Below are 20,234 nucleotides of genomic sequence, written 5' to 3'. Positions count from 1 at the left end.
TTGACCTCATGGGGATTCTATATTTTTCCCTCAGCACTCGTGCCCGAGCTGAGTCAATCATCCGACGCGGTTGTGCATCACGTGTCGCCTCCCGGTATTTTACGACTCCCTGCCTTTGGGCCTGTCGAGGGGATCTCCTGCAAGAATGACTGAGCACAGTCCTACAACGGGTGAACCCCGGCGATTTTTCAACACTGTTGGAGGAAAGGCTGTTGTTGGTTGACAGCATGTTATAAGGCGGAGGATCACTGTGTAGGAGAAACAGTGCCCCTTACTATTAACCATCCACGGTTGGTAGAGCCCCGGTCTTACGACCATTTTGAAAGTGGTCCTCCGCGCTTGTAACATGCTGTCAACCAACAACACGTTTTCAACAGAACAACGTTTATCTAATAGGAAAGGGTATGTGGGTATGTGTGTGGGGGGGGGGGGGGGGGGAGTTGTCTGCACCCTCCGAGCTCCCACTAGCTATGTTCCAGGCTGTGAATATGGCATAGCGGTTACTCCCGTCCTCGGTGATGTGCGCTTGTTGTACAGAGTCTTCATCTTACCTATTCAATAGCTTACTGAATCCGCCAACAATCCCAGTGAGGTAGGTGTCTCGCCAGAAAAAGGAGAGAGGGCGAGTGAGTGGCGCATTGTTTCTGGAAATAAACGTGTGCATCTCTCCTTAGCTTCTGCCTGGCACTGCCATTCTCGCTCCGCTTGTTGAGAATAATTCTTGCCGACAGCCGCCGCCGAAAAGGAGCCTGGAAACACGCCAGCGCCGACACTTTGGCTGCTGAAGCCCAGGAGTGTTTGGCCGAAGTCGGCGACTCGGCACGGAGTCACCGTGTGGTCATTCTGATACATGTAGGTTTACTTGCTTCCATGATGTCAAAGACAGACAAACTACAATACCGGTAGTGCGACGGAACCAAACTGGGAACACGGCGAAAGAAGGGCAAACGCCAGGGGCAGCGCCAATAAAAGCGCTAACGGGTGTGAACACCAGGAACTAAACAGAGCACAACTTACAGTTTATTTACTACTTTGTTTTGTTATAATAATAAATGTAGCCTTGTAGTTGAAGGTGTTGAGGGGTCGGGCGGGCAAAGCTCCACGCCCTGTGTGTGTTTAGTCAGTGCAGGTCAGGGAGCTACAAAAATAGGCGCGAAAGATTTTCACGACTCCCTGGTAGATCTACACTGTAGGTCTACCACGGTGTAGAATGTAGATCATAATCAGCGTTCTAGTATTGACGTGTGTCTACACATACCGTAGTAGATCTACGTGTACGTGCAGAGAGATCGCGCTCAACGATGCCACAAACGTTACGATCGTGTGACGTTTTAGCTAAAACAAGCGCTGCATGTAGCGTTGTATCGTTCTTGGACGCTTGATATTGATGAGGACTTGGCAGTAACATACTTTTTTACTACACACACATGTGTAGTATGTCAGTGGGAGTAGTACTGGTCTTTCAATCAAATGAACCCCTCGATAGGCACATTGCCTTTGGGTCATTTCCCACACTGAAGAAGGTCTGTGGTTCGACTCACCCGACCGACCGTACATTTTTCAGCCCGACCGTAACTTTTTTTCGGCGGGCTGTCGTGTGACTGACGTAGATCTACGTGGACTGAACACGTCCACGTCTACGTGCTGTGCAGCGTGAGTCTGCGGACGCAGGCGGCTCCTTTTGGACTTGACTTGTAGTTGTACTGCAGTGCAGTGCAGTGAGTGGTACGACTGCTGCCTTGTGCTGGTAGTAGAGTCTACTCGATACGACCACCGGCAGACTGGCGAGACTTATTTTGAAGTGACCGTCCGGTTGAGAGTGATTGCCTCGTTCCGGATTAAGGACGGCCTTCTGTTTTGGGATGAAGGACAGACGAGATTGCACTTTCCTCGTGTATTGGGAACGATATTTCACCTGTACCGGTAAGTTGCTGCTCCATGTGTGCAAGCACAGGAAGCGTCGATGGAAAAAGCCCATGTATTCGTGCACGCCGACACCAAACTAGCAATACATGTACCGGTACATTGTACAATTTGTACTTCGAAGTAGTTCCCGAACTTACTTTCAACTCGCATCGTTCTTCATTTGCTTGATGATTTGGACAGTCAGAGTCACCGCTTGAAGTTATTCTCTTCTCGTTCCAGAGCTACACAATGTTTCAAAGTATTAGCCAGTGATCCCTTTATACAACATGTATGGCATAACACTGCGTAATAATGCCGATGTACTGGGTGTCTAAAGGTAGTACAGTGTATTTACATGTACTAAAAAATATATTTAAAAAAAAAATCCGCCCGCCCGCCCGTAAAAAAAATGTCCATGTTAGTCGAACCACACACCTTCTTCAGTGTGGCCTAATAATAATAAGCATACTGCCGCTGGCTGTGCTGACGCGGGAAGAGGCGTGACTTCGCCTTTGTATGCCGGTTACGGGTAGGCCATTTACGTGTACTTGTGCATGTAAGTAAAGGCTTCTTGTCGAGCTTTTGTGTGTTTAAATTAACATTACACTTCAATTGGGTTTTTAGGAAATTAGAGGCCACATGCCACGTACTACTCTTTTCAATTGGGTGTTCCAGTTATTGCAGAATTCAGGTAGTCTTTTGGCTTTGGTTCCCACTTTCTCATGCATGTTTTCACGCGATTGGCTTTGTGAATAAAGTAGGAACCGGCGGATTCTGCTCGAAAAGGTGGCAGATTCTGCTCGAAAAGCAGTGAAACTGGCAGAACCATACAAACCTTAAGGGGGGACACCACCATTCGCGGCCCAAATCAGACCGCATACAATTGAAATAGGCATATCATGAAAACGGATTGGCAGATTGCCTTCAAATTTTCTATGTTCAATCACTATATACTGCTCCACAATGTAGGCACCGAAAAGAGAATTTACACTTCATCCCAGTAATGCTTGATGGGCTACACAAATTCTTCACGGGTGCGCACAAACAGCAATTTTTTTGGACAACTTTGCAGCAAGATGTATCAACATAGACAGTTCCAAAATGCAGCAAAACCCAGTCCATATGCCTATGCAGGGAATGAACTACAATGAACTCTATCTGACAGGTATTACTACCCCAAATGCAGAGACAAAACAGGACGAGCCGCAAAACGCGTAAAATAGAAGGCACTGTGGGAGCTCAAAATCCAATGTAAAAGGTCCTATGATCACCATTGTAGTTCAATCCCTGCGCAACAAGTCACTGATTCCAAAAATGTATGGGTTGATAGGTCTAAAATAAACACACTAGCCGCAATCATGTCCAAGAAGGCAGAAAAAGGCCAAAAAGCACAAACATTTAGGTGTCCTTTTCATAGATTCTAAGACTATTGTTCCAACTAAAACCCACCAGCCTCATATGTGACACCCTCAGCTTCCACAATCTGCTCCTCAATTCCCTTCCTGCACCTCCTCCTTTGTTTCCTTCGCTGTTTTTCCTCCTGCTTCATCTTCTTCTCAGCCTTGGCCACTCTAATACTATCCAACATGAGCTGGCGTTCTGCAAAAACGCCAGGTGCGGTTGCAGAGAGGGATATGGCCCGACTTCCACTTCTCATACTCGTCAGCTGTGACTTCACTATGCGCCTGGCGAGCTTTCCACAAGCTGAAGCCATGGCAGTACTTGGAAGCTAGATGCACATCAAGGACCTTCCCGACTTGCCAGTCAATTGCCGTAAACGCACCGCGTAGGGAGGAAAACCCGCGCTTCATTCACGTACCATCATAGGTGACAGCAGTTATATGCTTAGGCCTGTCCATTGTCTTGTTCATCTGCTGCTTCGTTCATGCTGATTTGCGCAACTGACCTTGCCGCCTTGCACAATGCTCGCTGGTGCCGCTGGAATGCAGATAGCTGAACAGGTGGGGCAAATTCATGAGGCCGCAAAAAATTTGCCAGCCAACATGGCCAATTCCCAGCGTGCGCAATGCCAGAACACTGCGGCGATTGCACTCATAAAACTGTCCTGACTTCTCCACCACTGGCAGGCTGATGCCTGCTGAACACTGGCTCTTCATTGCAGCATGTGATTCTGACAGTGGATGCAAGGCCAGAACGTGCAGTTTCAGCAATGGTCAGCTCACCTCCACAGTATTTTACACGAGCAAGCAGAGAAAATCAAATTTCGTAAACAATTCAAGTCCAGTGGCGTCTGAATCACAACTTTCAGCGATTGGGCCATGACAGTCTTCAGAGAACGAGGAATCACTTGAGGGAGCAACTGTCTGAGTTCGAGGCCAGCGCACATCCATCAAAGCTCTCCTCCGAATCCGACTCACTATCGCTCAGTTGAATCCATTAATTTTTTATTATGATCACTGTATTCTTATTTTTGGAACGCCATCGTACAACTTGCGCTTCGAGGCGGACTCTGGCACTGCTTCAGCTTCATAAACTCCCTCAGCAGCTTCCTGGACAGGTGCTGCGTGCAGTGAGAATCTTCTCTTTGCAGGACGCTTGCACGACCTGCTCTTCTTGTTCCCCATTGACATTGTGCATCGCGCTCGAAACTGCAACAGCAAAGAAGTCCTTTGGGAAAGAATTTTTTGCACTTTTTTTGCACGTGGCACGGGTCACTGCTGCCATGGCAACAAAATTTGGAAGTAAAAGCGCTTCAAAACTCCCAAACTCCACGGCCACAATCTTGACAGCTCGTTTTAGTGCACGAGCATCGCGATGTGTACAATTTTTTTCAACTTTTTAGTGTACGAACATCGATGTGTACAAATTTTTCAAATATTTTCAAATTTCAAACGGTCATATGACTGCAACGGTTGGTCCGAATCGCTTCAAATTTGGAATACTGACACCTCAGGGCATATGCTTTGATTTCCAATAGCAAAAAGGTGACAAATCGAAAGTCCATTTCTTTATCCACATACCAAACATGCATGAAACTTACCAGAAAAAGTACCGAATTCTGCCAATTTTTCGGGGGCAGAATCCGCCAAACCCTAGAATAAAGGCGTGGGTTCTCTTGACTCAGTCGAGTCGAGCGAGCTGCAACTCCCGGCGCCGGAACGCGGGCTCACGTCCGAGGTATATTATGCTCCGCAGGCCGCGAAAGAGAGCCCGTTACCTGGACCCCTACTCGCGCGGGTAGAGCGAAACTGAGCACCCTGGGATGCGAGCAGCTTTTTAGTACTCCCGGGTCCAAAATCTCACCACCAGGCCGGGATGATCAAAACGTCTGCCGGGTCTGCAGCCTACAAACGTGGATCTGCCGACACTGTGCTGTCGACGACATGTCCGGCAAGGCACCTCCTTGCTTCTTCTCCAAAATTTAAAAATTTTGAAAATTATTCCTTCTGAAAATATCATCGCGTTCTTGACCTCGAAGCTGACTGCTGAATGCGATTAGGAAAGAAGATTCCTGAAGATACACCAGACTGATTCTGGCAAGCCGTCTGTCGTCTAGATATGCAGTTGTTCGTCATGCATGGTCAGCAATCAGGCTTCCTCGTTCGTCCTTTCGTTTTCCTGACCACGATGATGACAAGCAGCTCTCATGCTCAGGTTAGTGCTGTACTTGTATGTCTGGGCACACAACACATCTGAGATTCACCCACTGACGTTATCGAACTGAAGAATGCAGCAAGGGTTCCTCGGATTCTCTTGATTTCGGAACAAATTTCCTTCACTTTCACCCTCAGTCTCTTCCCCATGCCCTCCATGCATGCACAATCGAGTTTGCATTTCAAATGTTGTTTTTACTTTGGCAGTGCGTTCGATAACGTTAGGACAGTCTAAGTTAGGTGTTCTTCTCTTCAGGCTTATTGGACGTGTAAAAATTCTAAAAAAATAGCTTCCATATGCTAAACGCAGATCCCTGTGAATACGGTTCTGCTGGGCAATGATGTTTACACCAATCTACACTCTATGCTGTCACAGCATCCACAACTGATCCTCTCTCTCTGAATTAACTATTTGATAAAGCCAATCTTTAAATCGCTGTTGCATAGGATCTCGGGTGGGAAGAAGCGATGAATCGATACATGGCATTGTGAAGAAAAGAAGAACAAATTCACATTGCACGTGAGACTCGGTTAGAAAGACTGAGTTTCTGAATTCATAAGAATGTCACACCCCGGGGATCATGATAAAGAAAACATATGTCGTGAAAATGACTGAAAGAACCAAAGAAGTATTTGATCTTCCAGCCAGCTTAGCCTGGTACTACCATACTAGCAGTGCTACCAAGTACCAGCCCTCCATATTTTCTGTATTTGTACGGAAAATCACTCCTTGTGCGCACTACAGAAATTGAGCAAATGGTATAGAAAATCGGAGAGGATCAATCAGCTGTGTAGAAGCATTGCAAGTGTAAGCTGAGTGATGAATAGTCTTGTACCAAAGCGAGTGCATGCCGTACCACAACAACATGTACATGTAGCACAAAAATAATAATGTCGTGAGTGCAAGTCACACATGTTTTACACTACCAAATGCAGCCACCGACATGCATGTGCGTGTCAAAAAACATTACAGTGCAAGTATGCATGCAATGTACACGGCAGTACGCAAAACACTGCAAGATACGGAAAATCAGAAGTCTGAGTACGCAAAACAGACTCAATTGGTGGGCAGCTCTGTACTGGCCTGTACGGAGGGAGTGAATCTCAATGTGTGCAATGCACGCACTTTGGCCGACAGTGAAAACTATGCAAGTCGTGTTGGTTTGCAGGATGAATGTGAGTCCTTTTAGACAAGCGCCTTAGTGGAGTAGCCCACCGAAAGAAGAGTACTTGACACCGCGAAGTGGAGTCTGCGCATACAACAGTGAGGGGGTAAAATTAGCTATGACTGATTCTGCATGTGTTCTGCATGTGTGTCACATTACACTAGCAGATAGGCACACCTGTTGTTCCAAAAATATGCTTATGTCAGTGTCTGAATATGTCGTGTACCAGGTAATATTGTTGCCAGGATCTCACGGTGAGAGTCAGACTTGAATATGGTATCAATAGATTATCAATATCATACATCACCATGTACCACCCAAAGTATAATAGCCGAAGGACCCGTTTGTGTGGTGGTGTATGATTTCGTGAGCAAGATGAAGTGGCTACAGATGTGTCTTATATAACACCCTAAGAAAAGATCATCAATTCTGGGGAAAGTGATTCTGGTAGCATGTTGTATCCAGTGTGGCATGACAAAGACTCCCTCGATTTAGCCTGTGGAGAATCCGTAAATACATAAATACAATACATACAGGCATCGCAACCTTCGGATTATATGCTCTTTTGCTTGCCTCCTGGAGTGTGGTTGTACCTTGGTTCACTGTATTAGAATAATAGTAGACTTTGTTTTTCGAATTCGTTTCTATAACATTAGGTTTCTTTCTGTTGCTGCTATGTCTTTTCATGTGTTTTACAGGATTGCCATCTGTTGATGAATACCACTCTGAGGCACTCTCACGAGCGAAGGTGTTTGAGAATCCATGTCGGAATGATGGTCATGTTGGCCTAAAGGTGCATTACATTGCCGATACTCGCCACCTCCACCCTGAAACATGTTCAATTTCTGTTTCTCGTATGGAAGGACCGAACAGGTTGTTTTCCTGTCTCAGTGGACCACTCAAGACTGAACAGCACTGATGGAAGAAGATTTGCCGTGAATCTCGTTCACATAATCAGCCTGTTTAATTGCTGTACTGAGGTGACTGCTTCATAACAATGACCATGCAGCATTAATTTTGGATAGTATTGCAGTGCCCCTAAAATTGGAGAATATCGAATTTCTCTGATAGCATTGTGATTCATTTGTGAATAAACATCACTACTCTTTTTGAGTAGCATAGCAATGACAGAGTTGGTTTAATGTATGACAAAATGGAGCCGCTTTTTAACTTAAACCTGTACTATAATCAGTACCGCCGGAAGCAGTTTTTGATTGGTCCGGTAGTTTCATGGCGGGTACACACGCCCTCCACGGTAGGAAACGTTTGTTGGTGGCCAACAAGTTGGTCTGGTGATAACCTGACCAACCAGACCGGCGGGCCTGATAATTGTGGGGCTCATGAGCAGCTCAAGTACTTAGTATGGTTTTGGACATGTCCCCAGTTAACCAATGAGAATAACCGGAAAACAAGGGGGGCTTTAGATACCGGGCTGACTTAACAAGAGGCAGGATAAGCGCGTTACGGGTTGAGCTTGTCGAAAACCAATTGTACTTCATTATGTGTGAAGGGGTTTTATGAAGAAATATTTTATGAACCAGTGTACAGAGATGGTGCTTATGACGAAAGGAGAGAGGAGAAGTGTGTGAAAGTCGATAAAGGGCATCCGAAGGAACACATCGATCCTTGTTGTAAAGTATATTAAGTATAAATCTATGGTTGCAACCTACTTCCCCAAGCGTTCTCTGTTAAGTATAAATCTATGGTTGAACCCGACTTCCCCAAGCGTTCTCTGAGGGGACCGAGGTCTACTCTATCAGTTCATGTATTCTGTGAAGTGACATGACCATTCGTGGGGACCTTGCTCATAACTGCAAAAGTCCTCGTCTGATTTTTCCGCATCAATTGAACGTTATACATGTGCATGTAGTGAAAGCCACATGCAAAAGGCTGTTCCATGGCACTCATCTGCCACCAAGCTCTGGGTTCATTGGCTGAAAATATTCTTTGGCACAGTAAAGTCGTGCGCCCAAGAACGTGGAAGCCTACAGAACATCCAACCTGGAATACTAAGAACACCACAGCCCAAAATTAAGAATTGCGGTGTAGGTTTGTGCTGTTGTCAAACACCGGGATTGTTATGTTGCACATGTATCTGAGCTTTACCACTACATACACGTCTGTCTTTACACAATTACCAATCTGCAGACAGCATGCTGTTTCGTCCTTTAGTTACTAATGGACTCATCAATGCAGCACAGAGAAAATGAGGCAGGTGAATGTCCTAGGCTAGAGAGCATCAAATACAGGTATAGAATCATGCCTTGCAGATCTCGTTACGGCCCCTTCGATGCATGTCTGAACATTAGATGGCTGTGTAGCTTCAGTTATCTCAGAATATGTACTATTTATCCAGCAGCAACAACGTTGGTCACACAACTATTCACTATAATGAGTATGCGTTGGAACACTTTACCCCGAGTCATACTATAGCAGTGTATGCCATGCATGGGTTTACCTCACACACTGAATTTCTTATAGCACGTTCTTAGAAACAAATCGTATAGGTTCGAGGCTGTCAACCCAGAAATTTGTGATTTCACAGCCATAGATGTTACCAGTCAGGTCACTGTATACAGTAGGTATGCAGAAGAAAATACTAGTAACTCTTTGTGGAAGAGCTGTGCCAAAATGTGTACAGTACAGTAAATTAATAAAAAATGAGAAAAGCAGTGACAAGGCTGTGCATGATGTAGATCTACTCGTACCAGTAAGTACAGTGCACCAGTGAAATTGTTGGTGTAGTACCGGTATACTACTATAATTATGGCATGGCCCATGCCACTACAATCTATTTGCAGTGGGCCGCAGTAGGCCAGTGCAACAGAAAGCATTTCAGAAGCTGTGTGCAATGTTAACATCTATGACATACAAGTAAACTGCCATATAGCACAATCGATTACTCTCAGCCCACATAAGTACAATGTAGGCCAATCAGCAGTATAGATACATAGAGCACACTCTACATCATACATAGTCGGCACCAAATCTATGTTGTCGATGTACTTTGCAATGATGACATGATGGCAAGCGTGCTTGATTCATCATAATATTGCCTTGTACTTGGTTGGAAGTTAGTTGTAAGTTCAGTGGTCGAGGTAAGCAGAGCTGCTCCAGCTTTCAGAATCCTGCATGAAAAAGGCAGAAAGCAAATGTAGGTATAATAGTAGCAAGCTGATGTAAAGAGCCTGTCTTTCAATGCAATAATTCTATCCACTGCATGGACAGACCTGGTGCTTCATTCACCTCTGTTTCTTGCTTTTTCAGAAAACCTACTTCCTCCTTCAGCCATCTAGCTCATGATATACATTAATTTTTCTTTATGCCTTTTCAGCCGTGGTCGACTTTCGCCCCTCCTGTTTGATTGGCAATTGCAGTCAACCTGGGGAATACTGACCCTCGATTGTGAATGAGAAAAGTGTCGCTATTCGCATTGTTGTTACTCGTGAGGTTGGAAGTATGCAATCAAATGTTCACTAGATCTGAAGATTGTGTCGTTATTTGCGAGTTGTTTTGTAAACCCGAGGTAGATTATTCACAAGGTTGATTGTACATGCTATGGGATGTACAATAACTAACCAAACAATAATGGTGTAACAATGATTTGAGTCCATATCCAATTGGATGAACCTAGAGTGCATGATCCATTCCAGAAAGGCGACTTCAGTGAGTCTTGAATTGTCAGCAGCATCATACTTCCATCGAGCTTTTTTTCTTTTTCGAAACGACCCTCTCTTTTCAATTCGAACGAAGGTCAACATACAATTATGGCAGGCATGCACGCGAATCATGAGGTCCCGAGTTCGAGACCCGCGCTGGCAGCAGGGAGCGTGTAAAAAGACTTTTTACGCGTGTTGAACTGCGCCGAAACCCACGGTCAACTGGGTACTCACAGCTCGAGTGAGGATAACAAGGATGTAGTTTACAGGGTTATGGGCCGTTACACGCCCGATTGGTTGAGAGACTCACCTCCTCTCCCCTGACTCACTTGTGAGGTCTGCATTCGCCACTAAGGTGTAAAGGCATAGTGGTGGCCTGCGGAAGCGAAGGCTATAGCTTGTGTGTTTCTGAACATTCAAGTGATGCTAACGCGGATCCCGCAAATATTATTATTATTATTATGCACGCACTGATCTTCACTGTATACATGTGCATGTATACTGTACTGTAGTCTGTGCAGTCAACTAGTCGTGTTCCACTTGGCTTACGGTAAGTATCACTACAAGTGCATAGTAGCCCCCCCCCCCACCCCGGGGAGTGCGCGTGAACGGCAACTGTGAACTGGTAAAAGAATTATTCGACACCTTCGTTCGTTTCGATGGAGAAGGTTTATCTGGCAAATTGAGGCCTTCGTTTCACTCCTAGCCCCAGGAGCGAAATTTTCACTCCTTGGCTGCCTGTTTGAGCCGTCCTTGTGGAAGGGTTGATTTATGCATGCCCGCATATACATGTAGACCTTATTCAATAAACGTCACAATCACGTGAACCAGGGTCCCGGGAACCAGGGAGCGGCAAGAGACCTGCACTCAGTGCACAGTGGACTCGGCGTGGGAACATAGGAGTAGATAAATACCGGTATTTTACTACTCCCTTGTACGAACTGGGCCTTTCTTGCCACTCGTTTCACGTACGCGTGCCCCAGCTTACAACAAATCCCTGGAGGCGAGTCCAAAAATCACGTTATCGAATAAGGTCTATAGAAACACAGATCACGTAGAACTACCCCATCCGGGGTCACAACTCACAACGTTTTGGGTACTTAGGTCTCATGTCGTCTCCCCAGGTGCTATGAATCCCTGATGCACATGTATCTACATATACAATGTAACCGTAACTCTACCAATATTGCGGACGATGACCCCCCCCCCCCCGGCAAACAGAAAGTCGCTATGTCCTGGCCGAGTTTATCTTTTAATTAAATGGTTTTCTCGGTTGGGATTTCATACCTGACAACCATCCCGATTTGGCCGGGACCGTCCCGATATCGAGGGCGGTAATAGGCACCCAAAAGTGCACTAGTTCCATGCCTCACCGCGAGCTTCTTTTGTATACATTTTCATGCCTAGGTATGTCATTGGATCTCAGGTTTGCAAAGGTTGGCAGGTATGGGATTTGTAGAGTGACCAGTTTTGACTATTGCCACCTGCTGTGCAGAAGTGTCATTCCTACATCCTGGCTGCAAACGTACCCCCCCCCCCCCCCCCACACACACACCACCACCAACAATGTTCGATCCTATTTACAGGACCTCACTCTATATGAAAGTGTAGCAGAGGCACTGCCAAAGTATAAAAAACAGCAATTGAAATGCAAGCTGCATTGTGCATGCATGGAGGGCATGGGGAAGAGACTGAGAGGGTGAAAGTGAAGGAAATTTGTTCCGAAATCAAGAGAATCCGAGGAACCCTTGCTGCATTCTTCAGTTCGATAACGTCAGTGGGTGAATCTCAGATGTGTTGTGTGCCCAGACATACAAGTACAGCACTAACCTGAGCATGAGAGCTGCTTGTCATCATCGTGGTCAGGAAAACGAAAGGACGAACGAGGAAGCCTGATTGCTGACCATGCATGACGAACAACTGCATATCTAGACGACAGACGGCTTGCCAGAATCAGTCTGGTGTATCTTCAGGAATCTTCTTTCCTAATCGCATTCAGCAGTCAGCTTCGAGGTCAAGAACGCGATGATATTTTCAGAAGGAATAATTTTCAAAAATTTTAAATTTTGGAGAAGAAGCTTCCTTTCTAAAAAAAAGCGTTCCTTGCTTTCACGCAAGGAGGTGCCTTGCCGGACATGTCGTCGACAGCACAGTGTCGGCAGATCCACGTTTGTAGGCTGCAGACCCGGCAGACGTTTTGATCATCCCGGCCTGGTGGTGAGATTTTGGACCCGGGAGTACTAAAAAGCTGCTCGCATCCCAGGGTGCTCAGTTTCGCTCTACCCGCGCGAGTAGGGGTCCAGGTAACGGGCTCTCTTTCGCGGCCTGCGGAGCATAATATACCTCCACGTCCCTACATGGTTACTTCCCCTTGTCCAACCCCAAAGGCGAAAATTAATGGTAGTACAAGTAGCCGACTAGCCGAAATTTAAAAAAAAAACGGTCTCAAGAAGGTCGACTGTATCTAACTTGTACCCTTGTTTGAGTTTCACGAGTCTATTTGAGTTCAATGTACATGTACTCCGAGTTTCGTGACAACAGGGCGATGGATCATCACTGACAACAGCCTAAACAACCGTTGAACCAGAGAGGTAAGGCTGCGTTTACACGACACCGCGCGCTGGGCCTGGGGGTGAAAACGCAACAAAATCATTTTTTTTTCATAGCCTGATATTTCACGAGTGACGGAGTCTATTGCACTTGACACACAACTACTAGCACTACCTAACGTTGCAATGACATTATGTAGCCCTGCACTCTGCAGTAGGATGGGTGAGTCTACATGTCACGCAGACTGCATGTCTATTATAGGATGGGTGAGTGTACATGTCATGTAGACTCACCCATAGTGTAGGGCCAAAGAACCTTCGGACAACAATGATTGTCATCGTACAGAAGATGAAGATGCCTGTGATGTGACGGTGCAGTATGTCATTCTGTACAATTGTCTGTCTGTCTGTCTCTCTCTCTCTCTCTCTGGATGGAGAGAGAGAGAGAGAGAGAGAAAGAAAAAGAGAAAGAAAAAGAGAAAGAAAAAGAGAAAGAAAGAGAGAGAAAGAGAGAGAGAGAGTCTTTCTGCCTGTCCTTGTCTCCATCTCTCTTTCGCCCTGTACCTGCCTCTGTCCGTCTGTTCCGCTGTGTGCTTATCTGACTATTCTGTACAATTGTCTGTCTGTCTGTCTGTCTCTCTCTCTCTGGATGGAGAGAGAGAGAGAGAGAGAGAGAGAGAGAGAGAGAGAGAGAGAGAGAGAGAGAGAGAGAGAGAGAGAGAGAGAGAGAGAGAGAGAGAGAGAGAGAGAGAGAGAGAGAGAGAGAGAGAGAGAGAGAGAGAGAGAGAGAGAGAGAGAGAGAGAGAGAGAGAGAGAGAGAGAGAGAAAGAGAGAGAGAGAGAAAGAGAGAGAGAGAAAGAGAGAGAGAGAAAGAGAGAGAGAGAAGAGAGAGAGAGAGAGAGAGAGAGAGAGAGAGAGAGAGAGAGAGAGAGAGAGAGAGAGAGAGAGAGAGAGAGAGAGAGAGAGAGAGAGAGTCTTTCTGCCTGTCCTTGTCTCCGTCTCTCTTTCGCCCTGTACCTGCCTCTGTCCGTCTGTTCCGCTGTGTGCTTATCTGGCCATCTCTGTCTCTCATACAGTTATAGTACTGTGCCTCTCCTTATTCGCCCCATTGCAGTTTATTGGCCGTGTCCAGCCATTTTGGTCAGCGAATCCAAAATTAATGAAAATCGATATGCATGTACAATGTAGTTAGACTTGGGCGGAGAGCCAAGGAATATTTTTTATAAGAAGAAACTACTCAATCTGCTAGACTTGGGCGGAGAGCCAAGGATTATTTTTTATAAGAAGAAACTACTCAATCTGCGGACACAAGAACTGTTTCGTCCTTTGGTAAGAAGAAACGGCAAGTTACACTAGAATGTCTATACCACCACCACCATACCAGTTAGTCTTTACAATCAGCTCGTGCGATAACGGTGTACGACACTGACGCAATGTTATCGCAGGAGCTTCTTGTAAACTAACTGCATGGTGGTGTTAGTGGACATTCTCAGCGTAACTAACTACTTACTTGTTGCTCCTTGGTCCTCTTTTCTTCTTAGAAAATCGATATAAATAATCTACAAAATACCGCTACGAATTTAATAGTGGTACCTACTTCGGCGATAATTTTACTGGAAAGTGCTGTCCACACTCACCGTCCAGGAGCAACACTGGCTCATACTGCTATCTGGTACTAGCATTCACGAGATGTAACTGCTTGTCTCAGTGGAAAAGGAGCGTCGCTGTAAGTTTGTATCCCTGCTGATGTTTGGACCCGGAGAGCACTAACTATAGCTTTGTTCTTCAGACACAATCTTCCTCAGCCTACTCGATCAAGCTCAACTGGTGAGGGGTGAATCGCCCGAAATACTGTGCACTAGTATTGAGCAGGGAGTGGGCTTTCTTGCAAGTAAATTCGATGGACTGCTCGCGTGCTCTAGTTGGCAGTAATGAGTCAGTCAAGTGTCAAGTCAAGTCGGCGGAAAAGCCCGAGCTCCTGTGTGGGAAGCAAACGCTTTCAATAATTATACCACTAGTACTGCACTCGGGAGAGTGAAGTACATGTACGTGTATTACTATTATTAGTTGAAGACACCACTGCAGCTGTACTTACATGTATGTAAAGACGCACCTGGCAGCATGGCTGTAAATACACGCCTGCCCACACACACGCTCTCTAGCCTAGGCTAGCTGCAAAGTTCTGGCACAGAGCTCTCCTTCTCACCACCACCACCACCATCATCAGTTCGCGCCTGGCGCCTAGTCGATGCATGGTTGGCGGTATCCGACATAGCAGGCTGGTACATCTGGTAGCACATTGAAGATGACACAGCAACAACATACATGTAGCTCGATTGCGACGTAGATACTAGTACGTTTCATGATGTAGCTCGTTTGCGACGTACGATTCGTCCCCGCTGGACTCATTAGAAAATCTTCTTCTTGGATGTCTTCATACGGAGCTTGACTCGGGAGAATGAAGTAACAGTTGAAGACACTGCTGCAGCTCTATTCGTGGGTGATTAATTATGGTGGTAAAGACACACCTGGCAATATGGCGGTAAACAGCTGTGTCATCTTCAATGTGCCATGCGCTATAGCTAATGTACCAGCCTGCCATATCGGATACCGCCAAACATGCATCGACTAGGCGCCAGGCGAGAACTGATGGTGGTGAGGAGAGTTCTGCAGGCAGGCGTGTGTTTACCGCCATATTACCAGGCGTGTATTTACCGCCATATTACCAGGTGTGTCTTTACCACCGTATTAATCATCCATAAGTCGAGCTGCAGTGATCATCATGTCTTCAACTTCACTCTCCCGAGTCAAGCTCCGTATGAAGATATCCAAGAAGAAGCCTGATGAGTTCAGCGGGGACGAGACGTATGTCGCAATCGAGCTACCCTGGTATGTTGTTGCTGTGTCATCTTCAATGTGCCACGAGCTACCACCTGCTATGTCGGATACCGCCTACCATGCATCGACTAGGCGCCAGGCTCGAACTGATGGTGGTGCATGGTGGTGAGAAGGAGAGCTCTGTGCCAGAACTTTGCAGCCTAGAGACCGTGTGTGGGCAGGCGTGTATTTACCGCCATATATTGCCAGGTGCGTCTTTACCACCGTATTATAATCATCCACTCTCGTACTGTACTCTTCAAAGAAGCACTAGAACACGGAGGAGCGTTCGAACAGCGTTACAGTCCATTCAGATACCAGGTTGGTCCCCGTGTACGTGTCATGGTTATGGTTGTAGTCAGGAGCACTACGCGTCCTCGCCTTGTAACATGCTGTCAAAATCGAAAAACAGGTCATGATGTACCTTGAAAGTTGAAAGCCCGATATGGGCCGAATTCAGGCGGAGAGGCCCACTTTAGATCAAAAATCTTGGGTTTGGGGGCGTTACAGTCCATTCACATACCAGGTTGGTCCCCGTGTACATGTATGTACCTTCTTGAAAGTTGAAAGCCCGATTTGGGCCGAATTCAAGCGGAGAGATCCACTTTAGATCAAAAATCTCGGGTTAGGAACCTGATTCTTCACAGATCTTGCCATGGTACAACCGTCCAACTATTCTTGCAAAACATGGCCGAAGTTCTAACTCCGGACTGGGTTAAATTTTCCGGTCACACCTGTGGCAATGAAGAAGAGGAGAATTGCACGGGTCACACAGAACAACACTGTAGTACGGGTCTAAACTGTTGTTTTCACTGCAAGTACTACAATAAAGTGACGCCGGACACGGACAAGTTAGGTCGCCAGCTTGAGATACACATGTACATGGACTGTAGATTCCACGAGAGGTTTCCGGCTGCTGGCGAAAACGGTTTCATCGGCCACTCTTCCACCGTCCAGTCTTCTAGAAGGCTGGCGGATTACAATGTAGGAGCAACGAGAGCGGACCACCACAGGCAGCACAACTCCAGTGGCATTCGGTATGCGCGTCAACTTCGCCAGCATGCTGAATTCATGTGTACACCCCCAGCACAAGACAAAAATGAAAAGATAATTCGCCCGATGTACTTGGGCACAGAACAAGCCAAACACAGCATAGCCTACCAGAAGCAGCAACAGCGAATAGAACAAACCATCAGCACACAGCCACAAGAAGAAGAAGAAGATAAAGGAGCCTAACAAAATGAAAAAAAAGCACAAAAGGAAATCTTCACCTCGAATTTTTCGCTAATCTAGCCAAAGATCCCACAGCGCGTGTGAGTTTGAGTGCGTGTGCGTGTGTGTTTGGTACACTTTGCAGATCCTCATCACTTTACAGTCATAGTCCTGGTGCGTCCATTATCATTGCGTTTCACTGTCATGCCATTACGACTTGTCAACTTTCTTTAGCAGAGAGCGTAACGTGGATTTTCTCTTGGCAAATAATATTCTTGTGGGAGATGGATGGTCCAAAAAAAGCAAAAGTGGGAAAATTGCCTTTCCACTCAGATTCATAAGCAGTCAGACTAACAATAGCCAGAAAGAAAGAAAGAAGAAGAAGAAGAAGAAACATAAGAGTGTACGGTGACGGTTCGCTGGGACACACGCGCACACACACACACGCACACACACACAAACACACTTACACCGAGCAAAGCAAGCAAAAACAGCAGCCGCAGGCCTCAACGTAACCAGGCCCTCCGCTGCAAAATATTCAGATACAGGAGCAAGGCGCTTGAAGAAAGAGAGAGAGAGTAGCACACACGACACAGACAGCGGTTGGAAAGAGGTAGTGTACTAGATTACGTACACACCTTAGTGTGGCTTTGATGTTGGAATGTGATAAGGGAGGGCGGGGGCAGCCAGTAGAGAGATGCATGGCTAGAGACTAGATAGCTCTCTGTCAGGATGCGACACGAGGAACTGACGTTCGGAAATGTGAAATGAGAAAATCCTACCTAGTATGAGAGAAGAAGCAATTGCACCTTCGCCGCCACATGCGCTCGTATGTGATGCGTGCGTTCTTCAGCTAAGTAATAGTAATAGCAGTAGTAGTGAACGTTTTTCATTAGCACCATCACCACCACCAGCAGCAGCAGCAGCAGAAGCAATAACAGCAAAAGAGGCAAAAAAAGAGTAAAGTAATGAAGCGAGAAAGGAAAAGAATGAAGAAATCTGAGACTGACCAGCAGTCCCGTAATTGCAATAAATCAAATATCTTCACAGCACGTCTTGCCTGAATACAGACACACACAGACACACACACACACACACACACACACACACACACACACAGACACACACCCTATCATTGATCGCCGACATTTCCAGCAGCTAAACAAGTTCCGCGTATATCGAGTGGCTACGCAGGGTACCCGGAGACACCATTGACACTGACACACACACACACACACTGCATAATGTAGAAACGCACAGATGCACGCAGACAGACAGACAGACACACCGCCCACCCACCCACGACAACTCACTCACACACAAATACACACAAACACAAAACACACACAAAACACACACACATGCACAACATCAGCAGACCACTACACGGCCAGGCAAGACAGGCTGCGAGGTCGCCGAGACCTTGAGGTTACAGCCTCGCCAGAGGGGCTGTGTAGGCCCACGGCAACTAGCGCATACACATGCAACGCTAGAGGTTGACGGAAGCATTGACGACCGCCTCCAGCAACTTATCCACAGTGTCTGAGGTGTCATCCGCCTCTTCACCCTCACTCTGGCCGGTCTGTACATACACAACAACAACACACACACACACACGCACAGAATCAACATTAGAAGCACACACACACAGCAAAGTCTCTTCTCTGTTGTGTTACTCAGAGCTCAGAGAAAACCAGCCATCACGCAGTCTCAGTAAAGGTACAATTCAACTGGCATACATGTACAGCCATGTCCCATAGGTCTGAAGAAAAGTAGTGCCAGAGAAAGGGAAAAAACCATTTCAGAAGAGAAAGGAAAGGGAGTGACAAAAGGTCAGCTCAAGTAAGGACTATCACAATGCGATGCAGAAGGAAAAGGCGCAAAAGTGCAGAAGGGGGGGGGGGGGGGTAAGGGGCAACAAGCAGTTGGCCGTGTTTCAACGTAGGACTATCAAAAGGCAATATGCTGTCGCGAGAGCTGTGAAGTATTACAAGGCAGGCAGGCAGATGCAGGGCTTGGCTCGACTTCCACCTTTCTCGAACTCTGGCTTGTCCTTGCTTGTGGCTTTTCATCTTGTGAAAGCAGTTCCTTCTCGATTTTTCATTTCAAATTTTGTTGCAAGATGCCTCCCAGTCGAACCTCCTGCACTCTCCGAGAGAGAAGAGCATTTTTGTCGCTGAGAATTCAAGACAGCTGCTTCACTGCGAGCCAGTTTGGCGTTTCCCAAAAAGTCCATTCGGATTAAGTAAACAAATGACAAAATGGGAGCAGAAAGTGGAATAAGTTAAGAACATTGGCAGCGAAATCTCCGCTGTATAATATTATCATTCATGAAGAAGGGAACAACTAAATATTGTGTTTCAAATGTGTCTGCTTGGTAGAGTGAAAAACGTTAAAAGTAAAGTAGGGATGTGCACATAGTATATATAAAAAAAAAAAAAAGTCAACTTTGCTAATAACGACTGCGGATAAAACGACAATTCGCGAATAACGACAAAAGCTCCATGCCCAGAGCAAAAGTCTCATCTAACTGTAATACATATAGTGAGACTTCGGGTATAAGGACACTTTTCTGATGCCCCGCTTAGTGGCGTTATACGCAAAGTTGACTGTAGGTCGGAAGAGCGAGGGTGAACTTTGAAGACGCTCAAATAGATGTATTCTTGTGGGAAAGTGCGAGCATACAAACCTCTGGTAGAATCTGGCAATAGGATTGAACGAGGAGTGCCGAGCTTCTAGTGGATCAGGAAGGGTGCATAGAAAAGTGGAAACTTTGCAACGAAATGCACTGATCAGGGAGAGATTATCTTTGAAGCGGATTGTCCCTCGCTCATAACACGCTGGGCAAAGTGAGTCGACAGGCCATGGATTGCACGCCATGCACGGCATAGAATACCAGTTCATACAACAACAAGGAGCATACATCAGCACATCGTTTGCTAGCAAATGGCAAGCTGAGGATTCTGTCTAGTGTACCTGATCGAGTCCCCCTCCTGCCTCCGCACATACACACACACATACACGCGCACACACGTGCACACCACACAAGACCCTACCACATGCACGCACACACGCACCGACGCCCTCACACACACACACACACACACACACACACACACACACACACACACACACACACACACACACACACACATATACACACACACATATACACACACACATATACACACACACACACATACACACACACACACACACACACAGACACACCACCACCACCACCACCACCAC

At 46.3% G+C, this 20,234-nt stretch overlaps 1 protein-coding gene and 2 long non-coding RNA genes across 4 annotated transcripts in view; 1 reads left to right on the top strand and 2 right to left on the bottom strand.

The window, feature by feature from the left end:
* The first annotated feature begins 5,279 nt into the window (after positions 1 to 5,279).
* LOC135828272 (uncharacterized) lies at positions 5,280 to 7,861 on the top strand. The gene is made up of 2 exons (XR_010555612.1): positions 5,280 to 5,520; positions 7,384 to 7,861. It is a non-coding gene; the product is annotated as an uncharacterized LOC135828272 (long non-coding RNA).
* Positions 7,862 to 9,251: 1,390 nt separating this feature from the next.
* LOC135828314 (uncharacterized) lies at positions 9,252 to 12,678 on the bottom strand. The gene is made up of 2 exons (XR_010555627.1): positions 12,175 to 12,678; positions 9,252 to 9,813 (listed from the first exon to the last, which is right to left on the bottom strand). It is a non-coding gene; the product is annotated as an uncharacterized LOC135828314 (long non-coding RNA).
* A 4,192-nt stretch (positions 12,679 to 16,870) lies between these two features.
* The window catches only part of LOC135827856 (ATPase MORC2A-like), a 49,826-nt gene continuing 46,462 nt past the window's right edge, over positions 16,871 to 20,234 (bottom strand). For both annotated transcript variants that reach the window (XM_065340286.1, XM_065340287.1), the window contains one exon: positions 16,871 to 18,564. In XM_065340286.1, coding sequence (XP_065196358.1) covers positions 18,472 to 18,564 — 93 coding nt within the window. In that variant the 3' untranslated portion in view covers positions 16,871 to 18,471. The remainder of the gene's footprint in view (positions 18,565 to 20,234) is intronic.

This window comes from Sycon ciliatum, chromosome 12 (genome assembly GCF_964019385.1).
Source record: "Sycon ciliatum chromosome 12, ocSycCili1.1, whole genome shotgun sequence".
Taxonomy (NCBI): Eukaryota; Metazoa; Porifera; class Calcarea; order Leucosolenida; family Sycettidae; genus Sycon; species Sycon ciliatum.
Note: the sequence above shows the minus strand (reverse complement) of the source record. Positions and strands in the feature narration are given on the sequence as shown.